Genomic DNA, 25,989 nt, shown 5'->3' with positions numbered 1-25,989 from the left:
TATCATGCAATCAATGGCAATCAAAGATTGGCCCACCGTTGATATAGAAAGCTTGACTTGCAGGTTCATCCGGTGAGACCCGGCCATGATACAAAAAGCTCAGGGCCACTTCTTTATATGACCTCTCTTCCATTATTTGCAGTGGTGCCCCAATGTCAGCTTTCCAACATCATATCGAGGGATTGCGCGACGCCATTCCCGAATAGGATAATAAAACTGCCAAGAAATCAATCGCAATAAGCCCATGCCACTCGAGCGGCTGCATGTTCTACGTCGTGCATGAGGCACGCACTTGCGCTAACGCCACACACACAGCCCGAATCCATCGGTTGACCTCACCACGGCCCGGCTTGCACGTCTTTGATTGGATCCCGATTTCGCTGTCCACGAATCCATGTGTTCATGTTGAACTGGAGACTGATCCATTTACGAGGTGCCGCTGATATTCCACGCAACGTGGAGATTGACATAGGATTGTATTGCGTACTGGCTGTTCGGCTGCGGTCCAATTTTGGTCCGCTGGCTTGCAAAGTTGACAAGCATTATGGCTATGAATTCCTGGCGACCAAACTCAGAGCTAATGATGACCAAGGAGGATGACAGAAGCTGGATCTCAACCCTGTGCCTCTAATTAGCGGGTTATTTGCCTCGTTGTGAGCCATACAACAGGCTTCGGACCCGGAATTGACACATGGTATATCTGACCATGCCTTTTCTATTATCAATCACTGCTCAAGCTTGAAATACTAGCGATGCCCCTATTTCGTACACTGTGACGACAGAAGTATTACATAACGCGGTAGGGCAAAAACGTGTTCTCGTCTGTTTTCTAATCCCTTGATTTGGCGAAGCGGCTGCGAAGTGCCCTAGGTCGCTTTCCGAGATGGCCTCGAGCATAGGTAACCGGTCCAACTGACATTCGTCGCGGGCTAGAGGATGACAACTGTTTCAATTAGTAATAATCTCTGAATATCTAACACAAGGAACTAGCTAATCAGTAAATCGGATCCGTTTTGCAATGTGGAAAATCTCGCCGACGTCTGTTCCACACGCTAGTGCGTTGCCGGTATCATCCGAACCGACTTGGTTTGGCTTGAGCAATCTCTCTACGGGGGAACCGCCTTTTCAACCTGAAGACACCCATTCTGGTTTTTCAAGATACATTTTAGTAAATCTAGGATTATCTGCATGCACCTAAGGACATGATATGCGGCAAACGCTGAGGCAGACATCTGATACTGGCCGTTGCACACCTACCTGGATACGCTATCGGGAAAATGTCTATCGCAAATGACTCAGATCGCTACCAATGACTCGACCCATGGGGTTGTCGTTGCTTCCCAGGAACCGTCGGGCACTTTCAAATTTAGGGGAACCACCGACTGCCGAAATCGAGATAAGCGATAACCGAGTATAAGTTGACTTGGTTTTTTTCGAAACAGGACGCTGTGGTCTATCGTGTCGGGAACACCATGCGCAGATTCGTTTGTTAGACAGAGTCCAAAGGTACACGAATCGCTTGTCAACATGGGTGGTGTTGCCTCAAAGCCAGGCAATGACCCTGATTATACCCTTCAGGTCATAGGCGCCGGCTTCTCCAGAACTGGCACCGTGACCATGGCCTTGGCTCTGGAGAAACTCCTCGATGGCCCAGTATGTCACGGCGGCACGCAAATGCACATGTTAGAGGAGAGTGCGTTACACCTTCCTTTCTCGAAAATTGTAGTCTTACTTACCAGTCACTAGAATACCCACGTCAATGGGTGGAAATTTACCGTGCCCGCCACGAACGCCCAAAACTCCTCGCGAAGCTACGAGATGCCACTCGTGGCTTCGTGGGCATCACCGACATGCCTGGCGTGCACTTCATCGAAGAATTGTGCGAGATCTACCCGGAAGCCAAGGTCATTTGTGTACGACGGGACTCAAAGCGTTGGCTTCAGAGCGCACAACATATGAGCGACAAGATGACGGCATGGTATATGCCAGCGCTTATGTGGCCGATGCCTGCGGCTCGCTGGTTTGCAATATGGCTCGATCTAGCCGTAGCGAGGACTGGAGAAATGGGATTGCTGCCTTTTGATGAGGGTGAGTACACTTCATTTTATTAGCGAGCTTTTTGCATGCATTATTGCCTTGGAGAACAATGTGGCGAGGACAGACCAGCACGTGCTACCACAAACCAAACTCTAACCAGTGGGTGATCCAGACTACCTCCGTCGTTACAACGAACATGTTGAACGCGTTGTTCCTCCTGAAAGGCTCTTCTGGATGGAGATGAGCGAGGGATGGGCGCCGTTGTGTAAGATGCTTGACAAGCCTATCCCGGAGGAGCCATTTCCTAAAGCCAATGACTCGGAAGCAGCGGATGAGTTGATCGAGCTGAAAATCAAGGCCGCTTGCCTTGTGTGGACAGGTATATTAGGTGCTGCGGGAGTAGCAGCGTGGGTTGGAATCCGCGTTCTGAACTTTTCGAGGAGATGAACGGGGGTCATCTTGAAAGGGGCACATAGCTCAAAGGCATAGCGTGCTTTGGGGCTCCATCTCAGCACTCGTGGTCATTGTTTAGGATGCGACAGTGGCAATGTCAGCTTTCGTATCTCGTTTGTCTGTGACGCGGAGGTCAAGGATTACCTTGCTCGGCCGCAAGGCGTACTGGACTAAGGCATTTTAATGAACCCGGATAGAATATCAGCAGCCTTCGGACTCACGTGGAGGATAGCTTGTATTCATGTGAGCGATCCGGGTATCCCAACCCACATCTGAAATTTGAATCAGTTGGATAGTACCCTTTAAAAGTTGCTCACCAGCTAATTACGTGCAAGTTCTCAGATAGAAGCGGAAGTAAACCATTATTTTCTAAAGGGTACCAACTGGTAAAAGGACTGTTAAGCTCTCATGGGAGGGGGGAAGACAGGCGAAATCTCGTCGACTACGCATTCCAATGCTTACTGAAAGCGAATTGGCGGCCATTGATGTGCGTGAACTTTTGAGAACGTCAAAGGTCTTTACTCAAATGTCTGATGATAATGGCAACACTGAGGGCCTGGCCGCTGTTAAAAAAGGTCAGTGCCGAGCCGGTTGTTGTCCGTAGTGGGGACAGGTGAGAGGAGCCCGGGCTTGAGACGACAAATCATTCCTTGACCTGATGAGAGCCGAATCCGGTCACACAACACCAGATTGCTTCATATGCCAACGAGAATTGTGGCAAAGCCAGGTCCTGAGCAGTACTGATACTGATTCGGGGGCGGAGATGTAATATGGCACTAGACGTGTTGAAGTGTCGCGACCATATCGATGGAATCACAACGCAGCTACAAGCATAGGCTTCAATCTTTCTGTTTTTGTGGTAGCCTGCTTGGCTGAAAGGATCTTCCAGTTTTGTGGAGACAAGTCTCTATTCTTCTAGCTCCATGCTATTGCGATGCGATGAACAACAGTTCAATAAGCAGGTGGAGAAATCTACGGCGTCTAAAACAACTCCCGCCATGACCAAATTCGAATTCTCACACCGAGCTGTGGCTGACAGAATCCCAGCAACTCGTTCCTGTTGGCTAGCCGCTTGTTTGATTTGTTCACGAGTGATGTGGTAAACATTGCTAAGGTTGTGGGGGGTGCGGGGAGACTGGGATCCACGGACATTCTCCTCATTTTGTTTTCCTGGGGCGACTGGGTTGGTGCAGCAGACCATCGATGTCCAGATTTGCATCCCCACAGTTCCCATAGCCCCGGAATTCCCACACCACCTTTTGCACGGCCTCACCGAGTAGGCAGTGGGTCTCAGAGGCTGACAGGCCACTGGCCACGCGGTCTTGCTGGGGTGATGAAGAGATGAACGCACGCATGATTGATCGGTGATGTGAGCTGGGGCCCCGCAATCTCCAGATTGTCACGTTCATGGGCACGTCCTGCCGAAAGTCAGTGTCCTTGGAACAAGGATATCGTGATCTCGGCTTCCTCCAAACAAGGATAGTCTACCTCAAGCTCGCCCCATGGTTGGCTGCTGGCACACAAGCCTCTCCATTCCCGTGGACTACCCAAAGACGGCACAAGGTGATCCTGACTGGCTCGGCTCGGATGGCAGTCGACCTACCGACATGATGGAAACGCTTGATGGACCAAAAAGCCGATGTTTTGCCGGCGATGCAGGTCCGGGGATCTTGTTCTTGTGTTTCCATGCCGTCATGTTCCAATCACGTCCCGATGGTGTATCCCGCATCTTGGTATATGGGGTTGATGGACTGCAATCCTTGACACCCTCGTGATGAGAGGCGGGGCCTTCGCCGCCCGTACACTGCCGTTCACGCTAGGAATGTCTAATGCCAAGCTGCCGGTTCTTTTCATGGCCCATCCTCGTGCGCCGTGGATGAGAAAAGGGCCGAGTGAAAATTACCACGCGTGGTTCAAAGCGGAGGCCCGCCTTGTCGTATCGGATGTGAGCCCAGTCTGGACGTCACCGCCTCAGGGACAGCGGGGATGAGGTCTAATCTATAAGATCACTATGTGCCGTACTCAGAATAAGATTCTACCATGTTGTAGCTCAGCGCGCATCTTCGCAGTGCACCTTAGTACCAACACAAAGCCAACATGCTTCGGTCAGTGCTCGGAGGACTCGCCACTGCGGCAGCCCTCAGTCAGAATGCCCACGCTCAGTTCGTGGTGACAGAGGACGACTACTTCTACGGGCAGTCTCCACCAGTATACCCGTCACGTATGTATTGCTTGTGTGCAAAATGTTTGCTACAGTAGAACTAACGAATGGTTTCAGCTTCGCAAGATGCAAACGTGGCCTGGGCCGATGCTATCAGCAAAGCCAAGGCAATGGTCTCGCAACTGACGTGGGACGAGAAAGTCAACCTGACATCGGGCGTGACTTCAACCACAGGCTGCTCAGGGTTCGTTGCTGCAATCCCTCGCTTGGGCTTCCCAGGTCTATGTCTCAACAATGCCGGAAACGGTGTCGGCGCTACAGACTACGTGAGCGCGTTTGCAAGTGGCATACATGTCGCCGCAAGTTGGAACAAGGAGCTGGCATACGATCGAGCCTGGCACATGGGGCTCGAGGCCAGGACGAAGGGCGTCAACATCCTCTTGGGTCCTGTCGTAGGCCCAGTCGGTCGAGTTGTCCAGGGAGGCAGGAATTGGGAAGGTGAGGGCACTGTCCACATGCTGAACGATCACAGTTGCTGAATTACATTCTACAGGCTTTTCGCCCGATCCGTACCTCAGTGGTCAATTGGTTCATGAGACTGTGTTGGGAACACAGGACACGGGAGTCATGACTAGTACGAAACATTTCCTAGCTCACGAGCAGGAATCTCACCGCCTTCACACGAGGACAAATCACACCGCGTGGGCCGTCCCTGGATCTTCCAATGTTGACGACAGGACCATGCACGAGCTTTATCTGTGGCCCTTCGCCGACTCGGTCCATGCTGGTACAGGCAATATCATGTGCGCTTACAATCGAGTCAACAACTCCGGCCTCTGCCAGAACAGCAAAGCCATCAATGGGCTGCTCAAGACGGAGCTTGGGTTCCAAGGTTTTGTCGTATCAGATTGGGGTGCCCAGGACTCGGGTGTCGGATCTGCCCTTGCTGGCTTGGATGTTGTGATGCCAAGTTCAACACTCTGGGGTGCAAACTTGACACTTGCCGTGAACAACGGCACTGTGAACGAGACCCGTGTTGATGATATGGTTACTAGGGTCCTCGCATCCTGGTACCAGCTTGGCCAAGACGCTGCAGATTTCCCGGAACCTGGTTACGGTTTGACCTCTGACCTCTCGCAGCCTCACCGCGTCGTCGACGCCCGCAATGCAAGCTCGAAGCCCACCTTGCTCGCTGGTGCTGTCGAGGGCCATGTTCTTGTGAAGAACACGGACGGTGCCCTGCCTTTGAAATCGTCAGATATGAAGTTGATCTCACTCTTTGGGTACTCAGCCAAAGCGCCTAACGTCAATACGTGGGTAGCACCCCCTACCGGGGCTGCATTCACTCAATGTAAGTATCTGAGACTCGATTTTTCGTCGATATGCACGCGCAGAAGCATTCTTCCATCTGAGTATGTCAACTAACTTTCATATCCAGGGACGGGCGGTGCTCAATCAGCCAACTACACAGACCTCTACCTCGGATTCTTCGGAGACCTGAGTCTACAGTACTCTGGAATAGCTCGTAATGGCACAATGATCGGCGGCGGAGGATCCGGTGCGGTGTCGCAGAGCTTTACCAGCTCCCCTTATGATGCGCTTGTTGCACAGGCCTATGAAGACTCGACGGACCTTTACTGGGACTTCGAGAACGGAGATCCCCTTGTCAACCCCACAAGCAACGCCTGTATCGTCTTCGGCAACGTTTGGGCCACAGAAGGCTACGACCGACCTTCTGTCCGCGATGACTACACCGACGGCCTGATCAACAATGTCGCAGACCAATGTGCCAACACCATCATTGTGTTCCACAACGCCGGCATACGTCTTGTCGACCAGTTCGCAGACCACCCCAACATCACGGCCATCATCTTCGCCCATCTCCCAGGACAGGATAGCGGCAGAGCCCTTGTCAACCTTCTCTACGGCAGGGAGAACCCCTCTGGACGCCTCCCATACACAGTAGCCAAGAATGAGACCGACTATGACAACTTCCTGAAGCCCGATGTTGTCCTTGATGGCATGTTCCAGCACTTCCCCCAGTCAAATTTCACTGAGGGCGTATATATCGACTACCGCCACTTCGACCTCAAGAACATTACGCCCCGCTACGAGTTCGGCTTCGGCCTCAGCTACACTACCTTCGACTACAGCAACCTGCAGATTAGCCAGACCAACAGCTCGACAGCTTCGTACCCGACCGGTGCTGTCGCCTTGGGCGGCCAGACCGATCTGTGGGACGAGCTGGTTACCGTCACAGCGGACGTCACCAACTCGGGCGGCGTGGACGGCAAGGAGGTAGCGCAATTGTATGTCGGAATTCCTGGTGAGGACGTGCCCGTGAGGCAGCTACGTGGCTTTGAGAAGCCTTCCATCACGGCTGGGGAGACTTCGACTGTGACTTTCACGCTTACGAGGAGGGATTTGAGCATCTGGGACGTTGTGGCTCAGAAATGGCTCCTCCAGGCTGGAGACTACACAGTGGAGGTCGGCAGGTCGAGTAGGGACTTGCCACTGAAGGGCACGCTTAGTATTTCATAATGCAGTCATGAGCTATGAGTGGTTTATAGTAATTCATAATGATGCTGAATGATCCTCACTCCTCAGGCACTGCTTGCCAAAATGTTTCGGCCCCTTGGAACAGTGAAATGCTCGTAACTCGCCGAAGAGAAATGAAAGAGCTGAGATTTCTTGGATGTTGTCCTCAACTAATCCGACTGTCCACCCGAGAAGCAAGCAGCTCTCTTTCCCAAAGGTTGTTTGGACTCAGCCGATACTAATATCTCTCTAGAATACCAATGCCATCGTAAAATCATGGATATGTTGTTGTCTTAGATACCTCAGTATTGTCTTGTGTCCCACACTCCACTCTTGCCTTGAATTTATGGTTCTCTTTTATGACGAGAGGCAACCTGACCCATTGCCCGACCTACTCGGAGGCAGCGGCTTCGAACACCACGCGTGAGCGCTTGCGCGAGCCAAGACGTGACCCCGGAGCCCCGGCTTGTTTATCTTCGTCCTCTGGGTCGCCTTTTCGAAGGCCAGAAATCTGTGCCTGCATCTTGAATCCATCAGAAAACTCCAATGTCCAGATCCGCAGCGTCTTTTCCCTTAGGAATGGAAGAGTAGGCAAACTGCTTGTGAAGGGCGTGCATTTCTTGTGTTCTTCACCACAAACAAGGACAATTTCGTTCTCAATGCGGGAAATGAAACAGACTGCGCTCTCCAAAAAGTCCTCGACAGACATGTTGATCTTTGCCAACGGCTTCATCGGAGAATTCTTGCCAGTTGACATCTTGGATATGATACCCTGCATAGCATATTCGCAAAGCCTTTGTTGGTTCGGGTGCACCCTGAATCCGTCAGTCTTGGAACCTTTGCAAATATGAGCGCCATTGCAGCCCTTAGAGGAGTCGAAATCTCTGATTAGATATCGCAACAGCTGCATATCCCACTTCAAAACGAACTGAATCCCAGACAAAGCCTGCTCGCGCGCAACCTTGATCTCATCTATGGAATTGATACATCAGCTAATGCGACTGATTGTTAGATGAATGTAGCTTACCAGCAAGAACCATCAGAACCTCTTTCTCATTGTCGTAGCATTTCATGGTATCTCTGCTAAGCATTTCCTTGTCGCCTGGGGCGTAAGGCCTCAGAAGAAGATGAGACTCAGCATCATCTGTGGTGGAGACCATTTGCGTGAGGTCAAGGAAAGTTTCACTATGATTCTCACAGTCACCAAGTTCTTTGGTCACCCAAAGCCACTGTAGCTGGGGCACAATGGTGTCATCATCTCCCTCATCAAGCCGTTTTGGCCGGAGAGCCGCAAGCCACGGCCCCACGACAGCCCAGAGAGACCGCGTCATGTCGTATTTGTTGGTGGTTACGGTAATTGCAAAAGCGAGCTCCAAATCGATCTGTGGCAACTTGTGTCCCAAGCCATGAACCAAAAGCAGCAGACACTCAAAGCCAGACGGATTATCCTGTGGGAACTCGACGACCCACTCCTGTCCATCAGCAGGCTTTGACTCACTGAATTGGCCGTAGAGGCAGCGCTTCCAGAAAGCAGCAGAGCGTGACAGTGTCTTGGAGCAAACAAGGAAATGAGTCTTGGGTTTTCCAACGATCAGGATAAGATCGCCATCAGGGTCAATTTTGATGATACTGTAATCACTTTCGTTAACGCCACCGCCTCGGGGACCGCCTGGTGAAGACATAGTTCTAGGTGTCAGGGATCGAATAGAGATGGTGAGATAGTCGATGAGTTTGAAGAATGGAAGTCGCCGGTGTTGACTGAGAAAGGAGGCACCTCGATGCCTCGGTAGCTTTTGGGTGTTTATGGTTGGATCAAGGGGGAGGAAAGATGTCCACTATCGTTTGTTGAGATATTGTGGTGTTGACTGTATAGCTCCCCTGGTGGTCCAATGGGAAGTGGCTTCCGGAAGGAAAAGACTGGATTTAGCTTTTCCGAAGTCAACTGAAAGATGAAACTCAAGTAATGTTCGTCGCTGGCCAAAACTTTGCGTGGTTTCAGCGAGGGCAAGTGCCTAGAGAGGTATGAACCAAAAGATTCACTGAAAATGTGCTTGGAGTTTAAAGCTGAGTTGTGTCATATGCTGGGACGAGAGGAGATAAACCATTCCTGTTTGGCAATCCTCGATGCGTGGGATGTAGAGAAGTTCTTCAGACCAAGCAGTATCAGCAACAAATCGTGTGCTGATCGAGAAAAGTCTGTATCGGACAGCCCCTAGTTTGAAGTCAGCGTGATCCTACTGAAGTAGCATCCGACACATGAAGACTGAAAACCCACGAAACTTGATGCTTGTGACTGAAATCACCTGGTTGGGATTTTACGTGCAACACTGCGCGATAACGGCCGTGTAAAGTCCTTCAGAAAGGTACCGTCTCATGTGGACTGGATCGCCCACCGGAAGTGCCGAGAAAGTATGCGACCGACAACGGGGAGTCTGGGACCTGGCAAGAAGGACAACTTTCGATTGTGAAGTTGACGACTAGAGAGGCAAGGGAGTCCCTCGAGTTGAGCGTCAGTTTCAGAACATTTGGCTGCCGAGCAAGGAAGGAGCTGGAATTCTTGAAGCGGTGCACAGCGTGACAGAGGATGTAACTCGCTTTTCAAATGGAGTGTGAGTCGAGCTTCGGATTTTAGGGGTGAAGTGAATCTAAAATTGCAGAGATATGCTTCGAGAACTCTCGGAAACGGCAACCACGTCACCTTTCAAGCAGCTGGAGTGACCTATCGAGCTGGAGTCTGGCTGATTTGAGGGAGTCGTAAGTTGACAGTGACAAGTATCGGTGTGACTTGAAGTGCTGGTTGGTGATTCCCTGAATCTGGTGTAGTTAATCCACATTAAAATCCATTTGAAGTAAGACCTTCAAGTCCTACTGTATCTCAAAGTTCGGATAGAATGTAGCACTGAAAATAATATGGCAGGTTCTGCTTCAATCATCGGTAGAACCTTGATGATTGGTTCCGAGAGCAGATCGAGTATTCTAGGGAAAGCCAATTTTGAAGCAGTGGGATTAGGGAAATGGCTTTTCTTCGGACAGAAAGAGGAAAAGAGCAGCACAAAAGTCCCAAGATAAGCAGCAGGAAGCCAAAATAATTGTTAAGTTCCATTATGACACTCTGAGCCTGGATGAGGGTAACAGCAAGTTTCGAGACAATGCCTCGGTGCTCGCCTGTAATTGTAAGCTGCACTATGAGACATGATTATCGAAGCTACAAATCATCGAAATGGCTCTGCGGCTTGGGATGTCGTTCTACAACACGGGGCTTCAATAACAGTCATGCTTAGAAACACAGCCAGCAGGCCGGTCAACGCAAACGATATCTCCAGCAAAGTTGACAAGGCCTGAATACGGCTGTCAAATAAGACACTTAGCCGGAATGATTGAGCAGTGAGCCACACACCTAAAATTCTCTGTACTCAATGTCGAAGCCAAATTTGCGCTGAACGATTGGGCTGTCTCCTGCGTTGATATGAAATTGAGGTATTGGGCGAACTAAGCTTCAGATGCGACCAGGGCCAGTCCTGGATCAAAATGGGCCCTATCTGAACTGCAAAACCGATAGCATGTCTTGTTCTATAATGCAAGATCGCTTTCGTTTGATTTCCTTTCCCGCAGCTCTCTCCCTCGTTTTTGTAACCATCTCTACCGTCTTAACCGACCAAACCTCTAAATGAGCCTCAGACGCTGGGCAAGGACGTTCGTGGGCCGTGAGCTACGGTGTGACCGGCGAGGACGAGGATAAGATGATACTCACGGTACCCATATCGATGTAATCTACGGTTCGATTCCTGCGTCAAAAATGCACGAACTCAACCCGTTGGTTTAGATTGCGCAAGATCCCGAGGCTGATGAGTTCCAGATCTGTTGCTCTTTGAGAATATCCCCAGAAGTCACATCGCAGGAACACGTCGAGAAGGAAACAGCACACCAAAATACATTGCCGAAGACTGATACAGTATCTTGCCCCAACTTGATCTAGGCTACCCCATCATATTCGAGTCTTTGATGCTTCCACACAGCCGTGGAGACCCAGCGCGTCGACAAGTCTCTTGTGGCTGAAACTAGACGCAGTCTTGGATGGGGGAAATGTTCCTTAAGAACACATGGTGGCAGGCTGGATCCTTTTTTCCGCCGGAGGATCTGTAGAGGCTATCGTGAAGCCATTCGCATCTCAGGGTTTTCTTTTCCCCGCACGTCTGGTTTTCCCAGCAGCACTAGGCGCCCCGGGGGCTAGGATGCCTGTGCCCCTGGCGCGTGACATCTGGAGCAACCCTAGCGACGATCATGTCAAGGAAATGAGGAATGGTACCCTCTAGCGAGCTTCAGCTGAATCCAATGGGGATCCGTGCAACTGCCGACCCAGTCTTTCGGGCCACCTTGGTCCTGGGTGCAAGTGACAGTTCTCAAAACCTGGGGCTCCCCGCATCTTTACCCCACGGGGTCGCCTATGGGGTACATAAACAGTTCCACAAAGTATATCAGCTTCGTGTTCGCTGTTTCATTCCGCGAGGAAGAGCCTGCAGGTGTTCACCTTTATCTTTAATCTAAGAAATCGCGTGCTATCTCCACCGAAATGGACATCTCGAAAAGTGAGGGCGAGACGCCTTCAGTCACTCATCATCCAAATCCGCATGCCTCGTCGGACGGATACCACGAGGGCAAACAGCCGGCCATCATACCTATCGAGGAAGAGGCCCTTGAAGATGCTGAGCATGTTCATCTGAGCTGGAGGTCATGGCTTGTCGTCTTCATTACCTGCTTTGCCATTATGGCCCAGGTCTTCGTAGTCGTGGCTGCAGGTTCAGTCATCGCCTTCATCATCCGGGAGCTGGGCGAAGCTCCTCTTGCCGGATGGATCATACAGGTCTGTCCTATGATACTGAACTGTCCCGTGGTCCCATGATGATGGTTCTAATGCAAAGTGTTCCAGGGTCCTCTTTTGATGCAAAGCGTCCTCTCCCCTATCGTCGGCAGATTGTCCGACGTCCTTGACCGAAAATACCTCGCCGCAGTACCACCTCTCATTGCCTTTGTCGGAGCGATAATCTCTGCGAAAGCGACCTCCATGAGCATGCTGATTGGCGGAGGAATCCTGATTGGCACGACACTCTCGACAATTGCCATCGTTCAGGCCATTCCATCCGAAATTTTACCTTTAAAATATCGAGCTTTGGCGAATGGTTTCTCGTTCATGGGAGGCGCAATTGGCGGACTGTTCGTAACCTCACCCGAAGCTCCCCTACTCGTGCAGACATCTGACATCCGTTTAGTGTGGGTGGCCTCGGCGCTGGTGCCGTTACCAACGTGGACATTGGAGGTTGGAGATACATTTTTTGGATTCAGGCTGCGTTCCATGGTGCCACGTCTCTGGGACTATTTCTCTTTTACTGGCCGCCCAAAAACCTCGAGTATCCCAAGATGAAGCTTAAGGACTACATATGGGCATGTGACCCCATTGGTTCAGCACTCTTCATCTGCAGTGCCACTTTGATGCTGCTTGCCCTTGACTGGGTTGGTGGTGCATATACCTGGTCAGACCCACACGTTGCAGTCCCTCTTGCACTAGGACTGGCACTTCTGGTTGCTTTTGCTGGATATGGTAAGGTGCTCCCACTCGGTTTCTCTGAAGCCGACCACTAATAATATTTCTAGAATGGAAAGGGCGGACGGACGGTCTCCTCGCCCACGTATTCTTTCGCAGAAATGCGAACTTTGCGCTGTCAACATTCGCCTTCGCTGTCGAGGGATGGATCTTTTACAGCGCTGTCAATTCCGTCGTACCACAGATCGTCCTTAATCTCGGATTCGAGACCGACGCATGGAAGATTTCGATCCGGCAGCTAAGCTACAGTCTCCTGACAATGTTTACTTCTATTCCAATAACGTGGTACGCCACTGCATACAAGGACTTGAAGTCCCCACTTCTGGTGACATTTGGAATTTTCCTTGTAGTGTAAGTCTGATACCCGCAAAATTATGAGATTTGTTCGCTAACCATGACTATTAGATCTATCTGCTATGCAACTATCAAACCAAGCTGGAGCAAGCCCCAGATCGTCTTCAACGTGCTGGCTGGAATCGGTCAATCTGGGCCGCTGACACTCCTCGTCGCTTGCGTGCAATTCACAGCACCTCACGCCTTTCTGTCAACAGCGACTGGTATGGCATTCTCTGCTCGTGCCATCGGGGGCGCGTTCGGCTCAGCCGTACTCAACGTGATCATCAATGGACACTTGACTAGCAACTACGCACCTGCCGTCAGCAAAGCTGCTGTCGATGCCGGCCTCCCAGCGTCCAGCGTCCCTGATCTTCTAACGGCTCTGGGGGCAGGTAATCTGACAGGAGTTGATGGCGCGACGTCGGCTGTCTGGTCTGCCGCTGTTGAAGAGAGCCAATGGCAATATGCGAAGGCCTATCAGCTGGCATGGGCAAGTGTGATCCCGTTCGTTGTATTGGCTATTGTGGCTGTGGCGTTCCTGAGAGGCGTGAAAGAGTTGATGACAGAGAAGGTTGAAGCTACTGTCGAGCACATCGATGAGAATCAAGGGAAGAAGTGGGAAAGTTCATCTGTGGCTGCGTAGGACAACTCGTACAAGCTAAACAGTCGTGCTTGTGTGATTCTCAAAGCCTTTCAGGTTGTGTCAATTACTAGATCGAGCCAGTAATCACATTATGCAAGCCTGATCGCGATAACAATTCATGTGGCAAACCCATATCGCTCTGATAAGTATGAAGAACATGACTCTTTCATTTCCCAATACCGTCCGTCTATGGTGTATTTGAACTGTACTTGAGCCGTGCCAGCACCGTGCCAGCACCGTGCCAGCACGGTTCCTACCGGGGCACAGCTCATCTGTTGGAGCGGCTTTGTAACAGTTCTAAGTAGTAAACAGCTTATTTCTGGGAGCAGCTCAAAATGGGAGCAGTGCATGAAGAGTGTAGAGTGTGGGAAAGGTGCAGAAGCGCGGGAAAAGTGCAGGAGCGCGGGAAAGGTGCAAAGTGCAGGAAAAGCGCAACATTCAGAATAGCCCACTTAAAATTGCTTCCTCATTCTTTTTTATATACAAAGCTTACCTAGATCTCAACTATATCCAAATCTAAATAAGCTCTTCTTCAGCTTCTTCTTTATCTTTATCTTCTTCGTATTTTTCCCTTCCCTTCCCTTCTTCCCCCCTCTAGCTAGCTGGCTGGCGGGCGTAGGCGTGCCTTCTTTGCTTCTGGAGGAAGGCGCTGGGCGTGCAGTATTTGCACTCTTCCCGCGCTCTGCACCCTTTGTGCGCCCTGCTCCTTTCCCCCTCTGCACCGCTCTTAAAAATGAGCCGTACGTGCACGGCTCCTATTTTTAAGCTGCTCCCAGAAATGAGCCGTTTACTACTTGGAACTGTTACAAAGCCGCTTCAACAGATGAGCTGTTTATCGTATTCGTATAAGCCCGGTATTGCCGTACTCGATGTTCGAGTAAGGTATGGTCATACGATATTTCGAACCGTCTGCCTTCGTCAAAAGCTTCACACCGCTCACGGAGCATACCTAACGCCAGTGTTTCCCTTTCCACTGGACGAGAATGGTAGAAAGAATACTGAGTATGACGATGAGCGCGTAAATAATGGCAGCACACCATTTGAGACCCACATTACGCATCATGGTTGGAAACCTGCAGAAAGGATCAGTGATCCACATTCGCGATGGAACGGGGTGAGTGTCAAATACCATAATGGGCCGATGAAGGCAATGAGTTGCCTTGACAGAGACATGAGAATACCCACGCTCACTACATCATCGACAGCGCAGTCAACTGCGTAAGTAGCAAGCGTTGTCATGGCGATTTGGTTTCCGCCAGCAGCAATAGCCGTTCCCACCACTGGGACGATTGTCCATCTCCCTGTCACAGCATTCTCCGTTGATACAAGGAACAGTGGGACCCCAACAAGAATCAGACAATAGCCTGCGTGGCTGAGCCATAGTCTGAGTTCTGGTGGAGACTCATATCCCTCCCGCGTCCTTGTGCGCAGACTCATGCAGACATCACTGAGCAGACCTCCCACCGGTTCAGCTATCATGCACCCAATTATCATTCCCAGAAATTGGAGACCGACTTGTTCAATGCTAAGATGGAATTTGGGCTGCAATTGTACAGGAATTTCGATAGTGATAAAAATGCTGCCGCACAGGAACACAACCGACTGAGCGAGCGTAGGCAATATGGCGCAGGGGTAAGCAGCCAATGCTAAGGGCTCGAGAAAATCAAGTTTGGAGATTCTCCTTGAACCGACGCGCGAAAAGTTCAGATACTTTGCCTTGAAGCCCCCCGAACCCCGTTCGAAAATGCTAGACGGCGTGTCGTGGTGGCGAATGAAGAGTGTCTCGTGGCCGAGGAAAAAGTACAGAACGAATTGAACACCATTGACAATAGCTAGAACCCAAAAGATCCATCGGAAACTGACCCTAGGGGTCACGAAACCGAAGACGAATGGTCCGAACGGGACGCCTAGACAGAACATTAGTGTGCAAATCCCTATGTATCTGGCTCTCTCTGTCTTCAGAAACATGTCTGTTACTACAGCACTGCTCAATGCATTGGCGGGTGAGAGGAAGAAGGCGACGAGCGCCCGAAAGAACATCATCGCGCCGTAATTTGGGCTCACCCCGCAGGCAACGTTTCCAATCAATGACATGATCAGCGACACTAGGAGTACCGGGCGTCGTCCATACACTGTCGCAAGTGGTCCCCAAGCCAGGGGCGCGACCCCCAAAACGAGAATGTGAATCAAGGTGAAATAAGTACAATCGTGCTCCGTCATGCCAAATTTGTTGGCCATTTGTGAATAGGCTGGAATGAGTGCGGTCATGCTGAGGCTTGCCACCATAGAGTGGAAACCTACCAGCAACAACACGGTGACTTTCTTGCCTCTTGGCCAGTTGTATGGATCCGCGTCGCTTGCCGAAGGCATTGGATCGAGTTCAAAAGTGCCATGCCTTTTGGTGAGATACGCCTTCTCGGAGGGCGTAAGATCTGCGGCAGAGCCTGTCTCGTCCGTCCCTGGGACGTCGCTCAATTCTATGACGATGTCCTTGAGCCCATCTACGGGCTCTTCGGATCGCTGGGGCCCTCCGGCATGATTCTCGAGACTTCTTAGGGCCAATGTGCGATAAAAGCTCTGTGTGCCGATGTTCGTCGGCATGTCTCCCATGCTCCTTGACATTGCGGCAAAACCTGTTCAGGTAGCAATGTTTCCTCAGGGTTCCATCGGTATAGAGGCTGGAGGTTTGTGGGCCTAGCAGGCGACGATACGAGTTGTTATTTAACAGCCGCAAAAAGACCTCGTTTCTCAGCACTACTTGTAGTAACGGGAAATCAAAGATCAAATGACGAGTCATATGGCCACTTTCTACTTGAAAAACGCTTCTCTGTATAAATTTTGATATGTGGTAAAAACTTCACCGTTGATGACCTTGGCGCCCAGCTGTGGAAAGTGGTTTCGGAGTTACTTCTGCCAGCCTCCTTGTAGCCAAGTCGGCTTCTTGTACTACACACAAGCCCGAACACGGGACAAGCCCTAATTCAAAAAGCCACTGCAAACAGACAATCTTTCGAATATTTCAAAAGCAGCCGTGTTCTAAAAGGACTTGTAGGTAGAAGGGGAGTTAGGAAGGGGGGATGAACACCTTGCTAGAAGAAGGTAGACGACTGAATAATAACTAAAAGCCAATATCTGGATTATTGGAGATATTGAATTCGAAATTTTGAAACAGTGACACACTGAGAAAAAATTGACAAGTACAGCCATCTCGTCTGATCTCGTCTGATGTAGCTCAATGACCGGCAGAACTCCCGTTGGAGGGAAAGGATAACAATATCAAACATCAGACGGTTGAGCAGGCAAAACTCCGAGGAAAAGCAACACTGGCAAATCAAATACACAAAATGCGTTTACTAAGAACAGAGACCGTTACAAGGAAAATATTCTGGGTATAGCCAATTGTTGAACGCGGCAACTTCAAGTTAAGCCCGGAGCCTTGTATGTATCGGCGCTTGCAGCCACGTCCGACAGCACTTCCCCTTGCGCTGGCTCAACTAACTTTCAGAACACAGGGCGCGACTGAGTACTGGTTTCGACTAGGCTTTTTCTTTATGCTACAGCCAAGTAAAGTGACATCCGAGAATGGAGTGGATTGGGACAAATGCTATTCGGGCGAGGACGGGGACTACCATTTCTTGGCATATGCTTCCGTCTTGACCTTGTTCTTTTCTACATAGAATTCGATATATACTGTAGTATGTCCTGAACGTTTAAATGCGCATCGGCCGCATCTAGAGCGCGTTTACCTTGGCAGCGTGCTCATATACCAACGGCTGGGCTTCTTCCTCGTCCAAGAAAATTGTAAAACCGTCATCGTGGTTCCGCCCGTAGGAATAGTTCGAGAAGCCAAACTGCCAGTACATATCCGAGAGGCCCTCCTCGATTCCAATAGCCTGCCATTCACCCAAGGCCTCCACCCTGGTGATATTGGATGTGGTGCCGAGATACTCAAGCTTCTTCTCTGGAGTCAACCATCCGTACTCCTCATGCACGACTGGCTTGCCGACGGTTCGGCCTGAAGCAGCGTGATCTCGGATCCATTGGCTCGTCCACTCGACGGTCTTGCTCCACCAATCCGGGTAAGAGTGGAAGACTCCGAAGTCGATGTTGGGCAGAGCCAACTCGGCGTCGAAGTCACCACCGTCATAACCATTGTAGAATCCGTCAGAGTTCGTAGGGTCGTTAAAGCCACCCTCGCCACCCCAGGTGACGAGATGGTTGCTGTCAAGACTCTTGACATACGTGCTCATCTCGTCAGTCCAGGCTGTGAGCAGGTCTGGTGTGCAGTCTGGGCCTCGCGGCAGGTTGCGAGTGCCATCGGCGCCGCAGCGGGGCTCGTTGGCGAGCTCCCATGCAAATATTGCTGGTGAGTCCTTGAAGCGAGTGACCATGGCTTCAGCGTAGCGTTTGTATGCCTCTTTGATTTGGGGGAGGCGGTAGAACTGGCAATTGTTAGCTCGTGGCATGTTGAAACAGTTTGAAATGGAAAGGAGTAGAGGCCAGAGTTACATACATCGTCGTGATAGACTCCACCAAGATTTACGGTACTAAGAGGTTGTATGTTAGCTAGAGTTTGGTGGCAAGAAGGCAAAATTGACTGCTTCCAGACAGTCATCCGTAGAAGAGCGTAGGGAGCTTAAGCAGGGATGATTGTGTACTTACTAAACATCCATGCCTCCATAATCACTGTGGATCGGATAAGTGTTAGCAAAATTCCGAGGCCATGCCAACCAGATGAAATGCAGTGGCAAGTACGCTTGGAGAAGTCAGTCACTCACGCCCAGTTATTTGTCAGAGCGACAAGAAGCTTGATGCCGACTTTTTCTGCCGCAGCAACCACCTTGTCGAAGTGTGTAACGTCGATGGTCGAGGTTCCGTTAGGCGAAAACAGCTGGAATGTAGTTGCCTCATCTCCGGAGCCGTATTGAGGTAGACCGCCAGCAACGGTTGTTGCATTCTTGTCGTTGAATCCCCATGTGCGGAAAACTTTCAGACCGGCGTCTTTGGCAGCAGTCAGACCAGCTTCAATATCGGCCTGAGTCTGAAAATACGGAATCTTGGTCAGTGCACCATGTTCGTGTATACTCTAATGGGCTTAATGACTTACACCACTGAATGGAAAGTAGTAGGCATTGCTCCCAGCGAAGATAAAAGGCTCTCCATTAAGTTGAAATTGGCCACCTTCAACAGTCACGAATGTGTCGGCCTGCCGGCTAGTGAACGGTGCAGCAGCGCACAGGGTGAAGAACGAGGCGATAGACCAAAGGGGAGCCATTTTGCTTGTAACGATTCTACCAGTGTTGATACGTAGCCTTTAAGGAATGGCAGGCCATGCTGAAACATAAATACTCTCGATAGTGAAACATTTGTGGTCTTTTATATCTGAACCCATTGTTTGCCATCTCGCGTGCCTGTACCGAGGAAAGACGGAGCGCTTCAACCCGCGTTGGCGCACGATCGCTGGTCTTAGCCCTCCTTGGCAGCAGACGTACCCCAGCGACGCGGAAGAACTACCTCAATTAGGGGCGTCCTCGCATGGCTGCCAATTTCGGAGGTCGGAAGGCACATGCACACGCTCTGTTGAATCATTGATTCCATTAGCCGCCAGGGGTGCTGGCATCAGTTGGCGGTTTCTCGATGGCGTAGTGGCAGCTTAATCTGCGACAACCCAAGATCGAAGTCTTGGTTCATCATGCCACGCCTCGGTGGTCAACGTATTCGTATACTTAGTAATGTAGGCGGCTGAGAAGCCAATGAGCAAACAGAGCGACTAGACAAATTGGTTGCTGGATTGTATACGCCGCGGCTGAGGATCGAGATTGCCCTTGTCAATACCCATCAATTGGGATTTCGAACCGAACATCTCCAGGCAAGTAGCTCAAGCATAGATAATTCGTGAGTTTGTTGAGTTGACGACCACTTATAATTATTGAAGGTCTTCCATAATATACACCCTGTCAATGCCAATGCGAAAGATCATCGCGATTGCCCTGTCAAAACTAGTTCACAACACTGGTTCGGACTTCCACACATGGGACATTTCATTGGACATGCTACAGCATGCTCGACCAGGACCTGCACAGCAAATGTCACCCACGACCCAGAAGAGTCCTTGATCAATTAAGTACGCGAGGTTTGATGGTAGAAAATGTAATTGGTTTCTGGGGGTTTCAGTCCACGGCATTACATGTCAGAATGTTGTGCACATGCAGAGTATCTGAATTACATGATATTCCTTTGTGCGTTCAAATCGGTTCTTGGACGATCCTTGTCGCGTAATGCTGCAGCTTGTGCGGCACTTGGGACTGTCATCAAATCTGTAGAGACGTCTCGCGAAGATAGGAAGAGCCTCCGGAGTGTAAGCGAGTCCCCTTGCAAAACCCCAGCCAAAGCGATAGATATCATCGGGTCAAACCACTTGGTGCCCCATGAGCAGCAGTAGAACCCTGCGGATGCTGCTACCGACTGACACGACTATCCCAACCCGTTACCTGATTCCTTGACCATTGGTCATCGCCAGCGTGATAGGTCTCAGCCGTCACGGTGACTTGCGTTTCCTTCAATATGTGCTTGAGACTGTCGTCATCTGTGGACCCCCGCCCTTTGTTCTCCCGCGGTGACCGCATCGTCTGCATCTTCACCGCGTCTCTTTGCTCGCCCTGTTTTAAATGGTTGGATGAGGATAAAGGGAGCGTGCCCCGACTCGGATCATCACTGGCATTGGTGCTTCCGCCAAAGATGGACAGGCTTAGTAGGGGCCGCAGGGTGGGCATCGACCCGGCGCAGATACCGATTCCTTCTTCGACTACAGACCACAGCCCGATTTGGCCTGTACTGAACATGAATTCGGCTTGGTCGTTATATAATGTGAGGTACCTCAGTCGAATGATGGTCGCGCAGCTCGCACTGTGAAGGCGGTCAGCTTTATAGGCTCGCGGGAGTGGCGAAGGCGGCCTACGCCACGAGTACTCACAACGCAGCGAGGCCAAGCATCAGCACAACCGATATTTTTACACGCCATCTCATTTGTAAAGGCATCAACAGGATGGCAGGCAGGACCGCCAGGGTCAGGTCCGTGACGATGGACACAGCCGAGAAGAAGAAGCTGACACTGCTGTTGAGAATGGGGTTGCAGACTCCGGTCGTTTCGCCCCACAGCGCCGTGATGGGGTGGCAGATGTTGGCGATGACGAGGATGAAGACGACAGAGGCGACGGCTGTCGCGCCTATGACGAACCAGATGGTCCACACGAATCGGCGGCGAGCATCGGCGATGCGGAGAAGGGTCACGCAGATGCTGGACTTGATAGGCACTGTGCAGGACGAATAGAAGAACTCGGCGATGAAGAAAAGCTTTGGGAACCGTTAGCGACTGGCCACGTGGTGAGGACCGAACGCCTGGAGATCTTCACCTTCGTTCCTTGCATAATATCAGGCGGGGTGAGTTCCTTCGACAGCTGTCCAGCGCCGTAGAAGCAGCAGACAATGACTAGGGAGCATGTGACCGAGTATAGGATCTAAGTCGGGTGTCAATCGCTTATTCCCATGGGACATGCCTGCACCAAGGAAAGGGCGTGTGGGAACGCACCAGGCCAGTGAACATCAGATAGTCGTCAGCGCCCATAGCCTCAGGCTTCAGCCATTTTCGCACAGCGAGCCGAGCGCCGAGCGTTACCCAACTCAGCGTTAGCATGGCGATGGTGACATGCAGAAGTAGGACGCCATCGCCGGCAGGATCGACCATGGCGGCGGCTTGTGCTGTGTGACGTGGCGTGGGGTTCACCCAGCGTTTAAGGATGATGTACAGTACTGTAGGTAAACAATGGATAGTTCCGGGACTAGATTCAAACGGTAAATGTGGCTTGATGCGTCCTGATAAAGAGTATGGACTTGTTTTGAACTGGTCTGGCTTGCGGTTCGCAGCCAATATCGACTCGATGTTCATTCAGTGCAGGCCCGACTTCACCCACGACAATCTGGATATCAAATAACCCCTACCGGCACAAGGTATCGCCCACTTACCAAGCAGCCAAGATAGGGCTTGTGTGAGTAAAGTTTTATTGCCACTCATCTTCAGCCTGTGATGTATCACTTCTCCTATGCAGGATCGAAGTAAAATCTCCATAGCAAGCAGGCGGCTCTGCCAAAGAGATCATACCACACCCCTGCCGTACGGACTGGTTGCCCTGGGTCTCGCGTTTGAGAGACGTTTACCGGGCATCCGGCCTGTCGTTCGTCGTGGATTGTTGTGGGGTAAAGACGGGGGTCCGATGGCTCCCTGCCCACTCCCGCATGGGTTTACCGAGGGTTTCTCGAATGGCATTGCGTTGCGTGAGTCGTACATCAGTAATACAATCCACATATGCAAGCCACCCGCTGCACACTGCGCACCGTGGTCTCCTCCGCTCCATCCCGACTGCGACTGCAGCACGCGCTACAGGATATGATACCTATTGACAGATTCCAGCCCCTTTTTTGCGTGTTCTCAACAGCCCCTTTCTGGGCATGTTCCTCGAGATAGCAACCCTTATCGATGTCGGAAATAAGCCCATCGAACTCTAAATGGGACGACGCCGTCGTTGTTCAGCAGTGAAGGTGGCAAGTGCTCATACATTTCCGGCCGTAAATTCAAGCCCTCGCGACTGTTCCTGTGCTTCTTGGCTCTTTCAATAAGAGTAAAAAAGCATTCCACCCGTGGACCGACTTGGATTGTACGCAAAAAAACCTTACGTCTCCAGTACCGAAGCAACCTCGTATCCATACCATGGCCGAGTTTCAAATCAACAACGAGGATCTGACTAGCCTCAAGGGCAAAGTTGTCATTATCACAGGTAAGACGGCCCGTCCCGTGACACTGGCAGAAACATTATAGCGAGGGTAGACGTGAAGGATCAGACTGACAATCGCATTGGGAAACCATAGGCGGCTCCTCGGGCATCGGCCAGGGCACTGTCCAGCTGCTGGCCTCTCTAGGGGCTTCTGTCGTCAATGCCGATATTGCACCCCCTGCCGAGTCAGCAGACAAGGGCGTGACCTTTATCAAGACAGACGTGTCAAAGTGGGCAGACCTGACTGCCCTGTTCAAGAAGACCAAGGAGCTCCATGGTCGGATTGATCATGTCTTCGCCAACGCTGGACTCGGTCCCCGAGCCGACTACTTCTCCACAGAGGTGGATGAGAATGGCGACCTGAAGGAGCCAAGCTACGACCTCCTGGACGTCAGCTTGAAGGGCGTTATCAACACGACGACACTCGCCATCTACTACTTCCGCCAGCAGTCCGAGGGCGGCAGCGTCGTGATCAATGGCTCTGTGATGGGCATCCAGCGCTGTCGGGCAGCCGACTACGGTGAGTTACCAGCGAGCAGCCCCATTTACGATTGCCTACTGACAACCACGACACAGCGACGGCCAAGGCCGCTGTGCACGGTTTCGCAAGAGCTCTCCACCCGTGCATCGCCGCGTACAAGCTCCCGATCCGTATCAACGCGGTGGCACCGACCTGGACGAACAGCAGCGTCCTGCCTGGCCTGGAGAGCATCATGGCCAAGATCGGCGTCGAGGTGCAGCCCGCCTCGGCCGTCGCGCGCGCGACCGCCCTGCTGATGGCTGACAGCGCCCGACACGGCCAGTCAATCCACGTCCAGTGCGGCAAGTTCAAGGAGATCGACGAGGCGGTGCTCCTGCCCCAGGCTGAAGCCATCAGGGGTCCGGACTACCCGAGCGAGGACTGGGTGCTGGAGAAGGCCATGGAGATCTTGGCGGCGGAGGCGGCGAAGGGGCAAGCCTAACTGGCGAGACTACTCTGATGGGTGGCAACGAAGGAGTGAGGCCTGCAACCCGGTGTTGCACCGAGTGCAACCATATGGTTCTAGACGGCCGCAGATGGAGATCACCCCCATAAGCGATGACTTAAGGATTGGACGACGCCCATTTCAGTGCACTGGAGACACCCAAAGCGGGCGCGGAGGTGGAGCTTCAGGCCTGGGACCAAGCGGTGAAATGGGAATGAAAATCAATGAACGCATTCGTCAAGCCCATCGTTGATCTCTCAGCTTGAAAGAGACCCCGGCCATTGGCCTTTGGCAGTCATTATGAATAAAACGTATGCCCATGCACCGTCTCCAACGCCCATTCTCACATGCTGTATTGGGAAAGTCTTTCGGGCGGCGATGGCAATGCCCTTCACAGTCATTCCCTCTTTCTGTGGATACCAGCGGCAGCTGTGGTCCCGGAGATTTGACAGACCCGTGCGAGCCCCAGATGTGTGGAATACTCGGCTTACTTGGGTCCAATTGAACTCCGGAGACCTGCAGGTGCCAGGCACTCGTGCTTTACACAGCTGGCAGTCAGACAGTAAGGGACTGCCGACAGTAAGACATCAGACCTAGAGAAATAGCCGGCCCGGACTGTTCGACTGGCCGCCACAAAAGAAAGTGCAGTCCCAACGAAAACGCCTCTGCCAGTCCTCTGTCTGTGTACCGATGCACAACATGAAATGAGTCCCTTGGCGTCGTGTCACCGCCGCCTCACCGCGAGGACTTCGTACCTAGTCGTCTCGGTACCAGGCCGTGATCCGCTGATAGACATCTTTGAAACAGTAACCCCACATCATGTCCTGGCCCAAAAGAGACCGCTCAGCACAGAGCTCCTTGGGCTCTGCACCGTGGCTGGCTGGCGTTGGAAAGACGTCAGGCCAGTTTCAGCTAGGACTTGTTCCTCAGCAGGCGCCTCTCTCCGGCGCTGCGCCGTTGCTTCATCGATTTCATCGGCGATAGGCTGTGCAGCTTGTGCCCGGATAAGGTCATCAGTTGGCCGCGGAGACTGTGCATACCACTTGTCTATACCTTTGCCAATGATGAACAAGATTGTGAGGAACAAGGCCATGTCAAGCAGGCGGGCACTCGTCGACTTCTCGGGTTTCACGCGTTGGGCCTGCATACGGCACAGAGCCGCCTTGGTCTCGATAAGCTCATTCCTCACAGCGTGCAGCTGGGCGAGCAGGCCCGCAGTGCCTCCCAGCGCCATTGGACCACGGGGGAATTCAGCACTCAGAGCACCTGAAGCGAGTTCGGCTTCGGCTTCGGCTTGAGCCCGAGCAGCTGCCCTGGCCACGGCGGTCCGGGTCGCCCCGGGGGCGGGGGCGAACGGATCGACTTCGCTTGAGCGGATGAGGTGTATGTTTGCCGAATACTCGGTGCGTGGGATGCCGCGCTCCTTGGAAAGATACTGGGCTTCTCGTGAAGCGCCCAGCCCGCCCAGGTTGAAGAGAGGCCCGCCGGCACACAAGGCGTGGGTTGTGCTGAATAACAGCCGCCTGCAGCTGTCACTTGGGCGTGCTACACCCCTAGTGCGCACCGACATAGTTGAAGGCGTGAGCATGTTCAACAAGACACTGAATGACTAGATGAGCTATTGAACCTGAGGATGATTTACGAAGGAAGAAGACGAGATGCTCGGGTGTTTGTGACGTCGATGACCTCGGCGGTTTGATAGGAACGCGGGGTCGATGCCTGTTGCTCACTCACTATCCCAAGAAGAGAAGAGCCATGTGAGGCATGTTCACCCTAACCCCGTACGTTGGATGCCATCAGCCCTGCCCAGCCCTGAGGGTGGAAACTGGAGGGGGGGGTCGGTCCTTGGTGTGCGGGGAGAGGCTGCCCAGGTCGAGTGTCCATTTCTGGACGAGCCGAGCCTGACACTTGCCATGCATATATACATGCGTCTGCATCAAAGCTGGGCATGAGAGCATGTGGCAGAGTTTATAGAAATAATATTAAAATGTGACACGAATAATGAGACCCGAATGTCGCGTCATATCTGTGGTCCTGATTTGCTTTGCATCGCCTCCCCTCCTCCTCGTCCCCAAATGCTGTATGAGCAGCTTGGATCTCACAACATCCCCAAGTCCTCATTTCTATACCGGCTCAACATAGGTCTTCGAATCCATATGTCCCCACCCTCGGTCATGTCTCGGGGCTCTTTCGTCTTTGGAGTTATATGGACGACGACTCAAGTCGAGTATTTCTCTTAGAGCCAGCCACGAAAGACGCCTCGCTCGGCAGGGTTCGGGTAGCGACCTGGCTGCCCTCCGCGGAGATACACTTGTTTGGAGTCGCTCCCGGCTCTTTGATGCCTCTTTAAAGGTCTGGGCTAGAGCGTCAGATGACAAGGGATGGTTCCCATAGAGTTTCTCTTTGCTAATATGACGCCTCTTTGTATG

At 51.8% G+C, this 25,989-nt stretch overlaps 10 protein-coding genes across 10 annotated transcripts; 4 read left to right on the top strand and 6 right to left on the bottom strand.

Moving 5' to 3' along the window:
• Positions 1-1,527: 1,527 nt before the first annotated feature.
• On the top strand, positions 1,528-2,664 carry J7T55_002444 (uncharacterized protein; the record flags this gene model as incomplete). The annotated part of the gene is made up of 4 exons (XM_053137518.1): positions 1,528-1,693; positions 1,747-2,088; positions 2,210-2,416; positions 2,570-2,664. 4 exons carry the CDS (start codon positions 1,528-1,530, stop codon positions 2,662-2,664), a joined length of 810 nt encoding a protein of 269 aa, XP_052998315.1.
• Positions 2,665-3,647: 983 nt separating this feature from the next.
• Positions 3,648-4,219, bottom strand: J7T55_002443 (uncharacterized protein; the record flags this gene model as incomplete). Its single annotated transcript, XM_053137517.1, has 2 exons — positions 3,648-3,908; positions 4,094-4,219. The coding sequence occupies 2 exons, from the start codon at positions 4,217-4,219 to the stop codon at positions 3,648-3,650; spliced, it is 387 nt and encodes a 128-aa protein (XP_052998314.1).
• A 45-nt stretch (positions 4,220-4,264) lies between these two features.
• Positions 4,265-7,192, top strand: J7T55_002442 (beta-glucosidase; the record flags this gene model as incomplete). The annotated part of the gene is made up of 5 exons (XM_053137515.1): positions 4,265-4,435; positions 4,570-4,711; positions 4,769-5,149; positions 5,205-6,002; positions 6,090-7,192. 5 exons carry the CDS (start codon positions 4,265-4,267, stop codon positions 7,190-7,192), a joined length of 2,595 nt encoding a protein of 864 aa, XP_052998313.1.
• Positions 7,193-7,580: 388 nt separating this feature from the next.
• Positions 7,581-8,871, bottom strand: J7T55_002441 (uncharacterized protein; the record flags this gene model as incomplete). The annotated part of the gene is made up of 3 exons (XM_053137514.1): positions 7,581-8,161; positions 8,217-8,333; positions 8,388-8,871. The coding sequence occupies 3 exons, from the start codon at positions 8,869-8,871 to the stop codon at positions 7,581-7,583; spliced, it is 1,182 nt and encodes a 393-aa protein (XP_052998312.1).
• A 2,888-nt stretch (positions 8,872-11,759) lies between these two features.
• J7T55_002440 (PEP5) lies at positions 11,760-13,767 on the top strand (the record flags this gene model as incomplete). The annotated part of the gene is made up of 5 exons (XM_053137513.1): positions 11,760-12,050; positions 12,117-12,400; positions 12,457-12,785; positions 12,839-13,139; positions 13,194-13,767. 5 exons carry the CDS (start codon positions 11,760-11,762, stop codon positions 13,765-13,767), a joined length of 1,779 nt encoding a protein of 592 aa, XP_052998311.1.
• Positions 13,768-14,716: 949 nt separating this feature from the next.
• J7T55_002439 (MFS transporter) lies at positions 14,717-16,389 on the bottom strand (the record flags this gene model as incomplete). Its single annotated transcript, XM_053137512.1, has 2 exons — positions 14,717-14,840; positions 14,897-16,389. The coding sequence occupies 2 exons, from the start codon at positions 16,387-16,389 to the stop codon at positions 14,717-14,719; spliced, it is 1,617 nt and encodes a 538-aa protein (XP_052998310.1).
• Positions 16,390-17,498: 1,109 nt separating this feature from the next.
• J7T55_002438 (mannan endo-beta-mannosidase c) lies at positions 17,499-19,042 on the bottom strand (the record flags this gene model as incomplete). The annotated part of the gene is made up of 5 exons (XM_053137511.1): positions 17,499-18,209; positions 18,281-18,314; positions 18,430-18,453; positions 18,546-18,808; positions 18,875-19,042. The coding sequence occupies 5 exons, from the start codon at positions 19,040-19,042 to the stop codon at positions 17,499-17,501; spliced, it is 1,200 nt and encodes a 399-aa protein (XP_052998309.1).
• Positions 19,043-20,225: 1,183 nt separating this feature from the next.
• Positions 20,226-21,511, bottom strand: J7T55_002437 (cation-transporting atpase 4; the record flags this gene model as incomplete). The annotated part of the gene is made up of 4 exons (XM_053137510.1): positions 20,226-20,673; positions 20,741-21,120; positions 21,180-21,284; positions 21,356-21,511. The coding sequence occupies 4 exons, from the start codon at positions 21,509-21,511 to the stop codon at positions 20,226-20,228; spliced, it is 1,089 nt and encodes a 362-aa protein (XP_052998308.1).
• A 1,020-nt stretch (positions 21,512-22,531) lies between these two features.
• On the top strand, positions 22,532-23,557 carry J7T55_002436 (short-chain dehydrogenase; the record flags this gene model as incomplete). Its single annotated transcript, XM_053137509.1, has 3 exons — positions 22,532-22,598; positions 22,690-23,115; positions 23,172-23,557. 3 exons carry the CDS (start codon positions 22,532-22,534, stop codon positions 23,555-23,557), a joined length of 879 nt encoding a protein of 292 aa, XP_052998307.1.
• An 820-nt stretch (positions 23,558-24,377) lies between these two features.
• Positions 24,378-25,148, bottom strand: J7T55_002435 (uncharacterized protein; the record flags this gene model as incomplete). Its single annotated transcript, XM_053137508.1, has 1 exon — positions 24,378-25,148. One exon carries the CDS (start codon positions 25,146-25,148, stop codon positions 24,378-24,380), a length of 771 nt encoding a protein of 256 aa, XP_052998306.1.
• Between the last annotated feature and the right edge of the window lie 841 nt (positions 25,149-25,989).

Source organism: Diaporthe amygdali (genome assembly GCF_026229845.1).
Source record: "Diaporthe amygdali strain CAA958 chromosome Unknown NODE_3_length_2959817_cov_65_330692, whole genome shotgun sequence".
In the NCBI taxonomy this organism is placed as follows: domain Eukaryota; kingdom Fungi; phylum Ascomycota; class Sordariomycetes; order Diaporthales; family Diaporthaceae; genus Diaporthe; species Diaporthe amygdali.
Note: the sequence above shows the minus strand (reverse complement) of the source record. Positions and strands in the feature narration are given on the sequence as shown.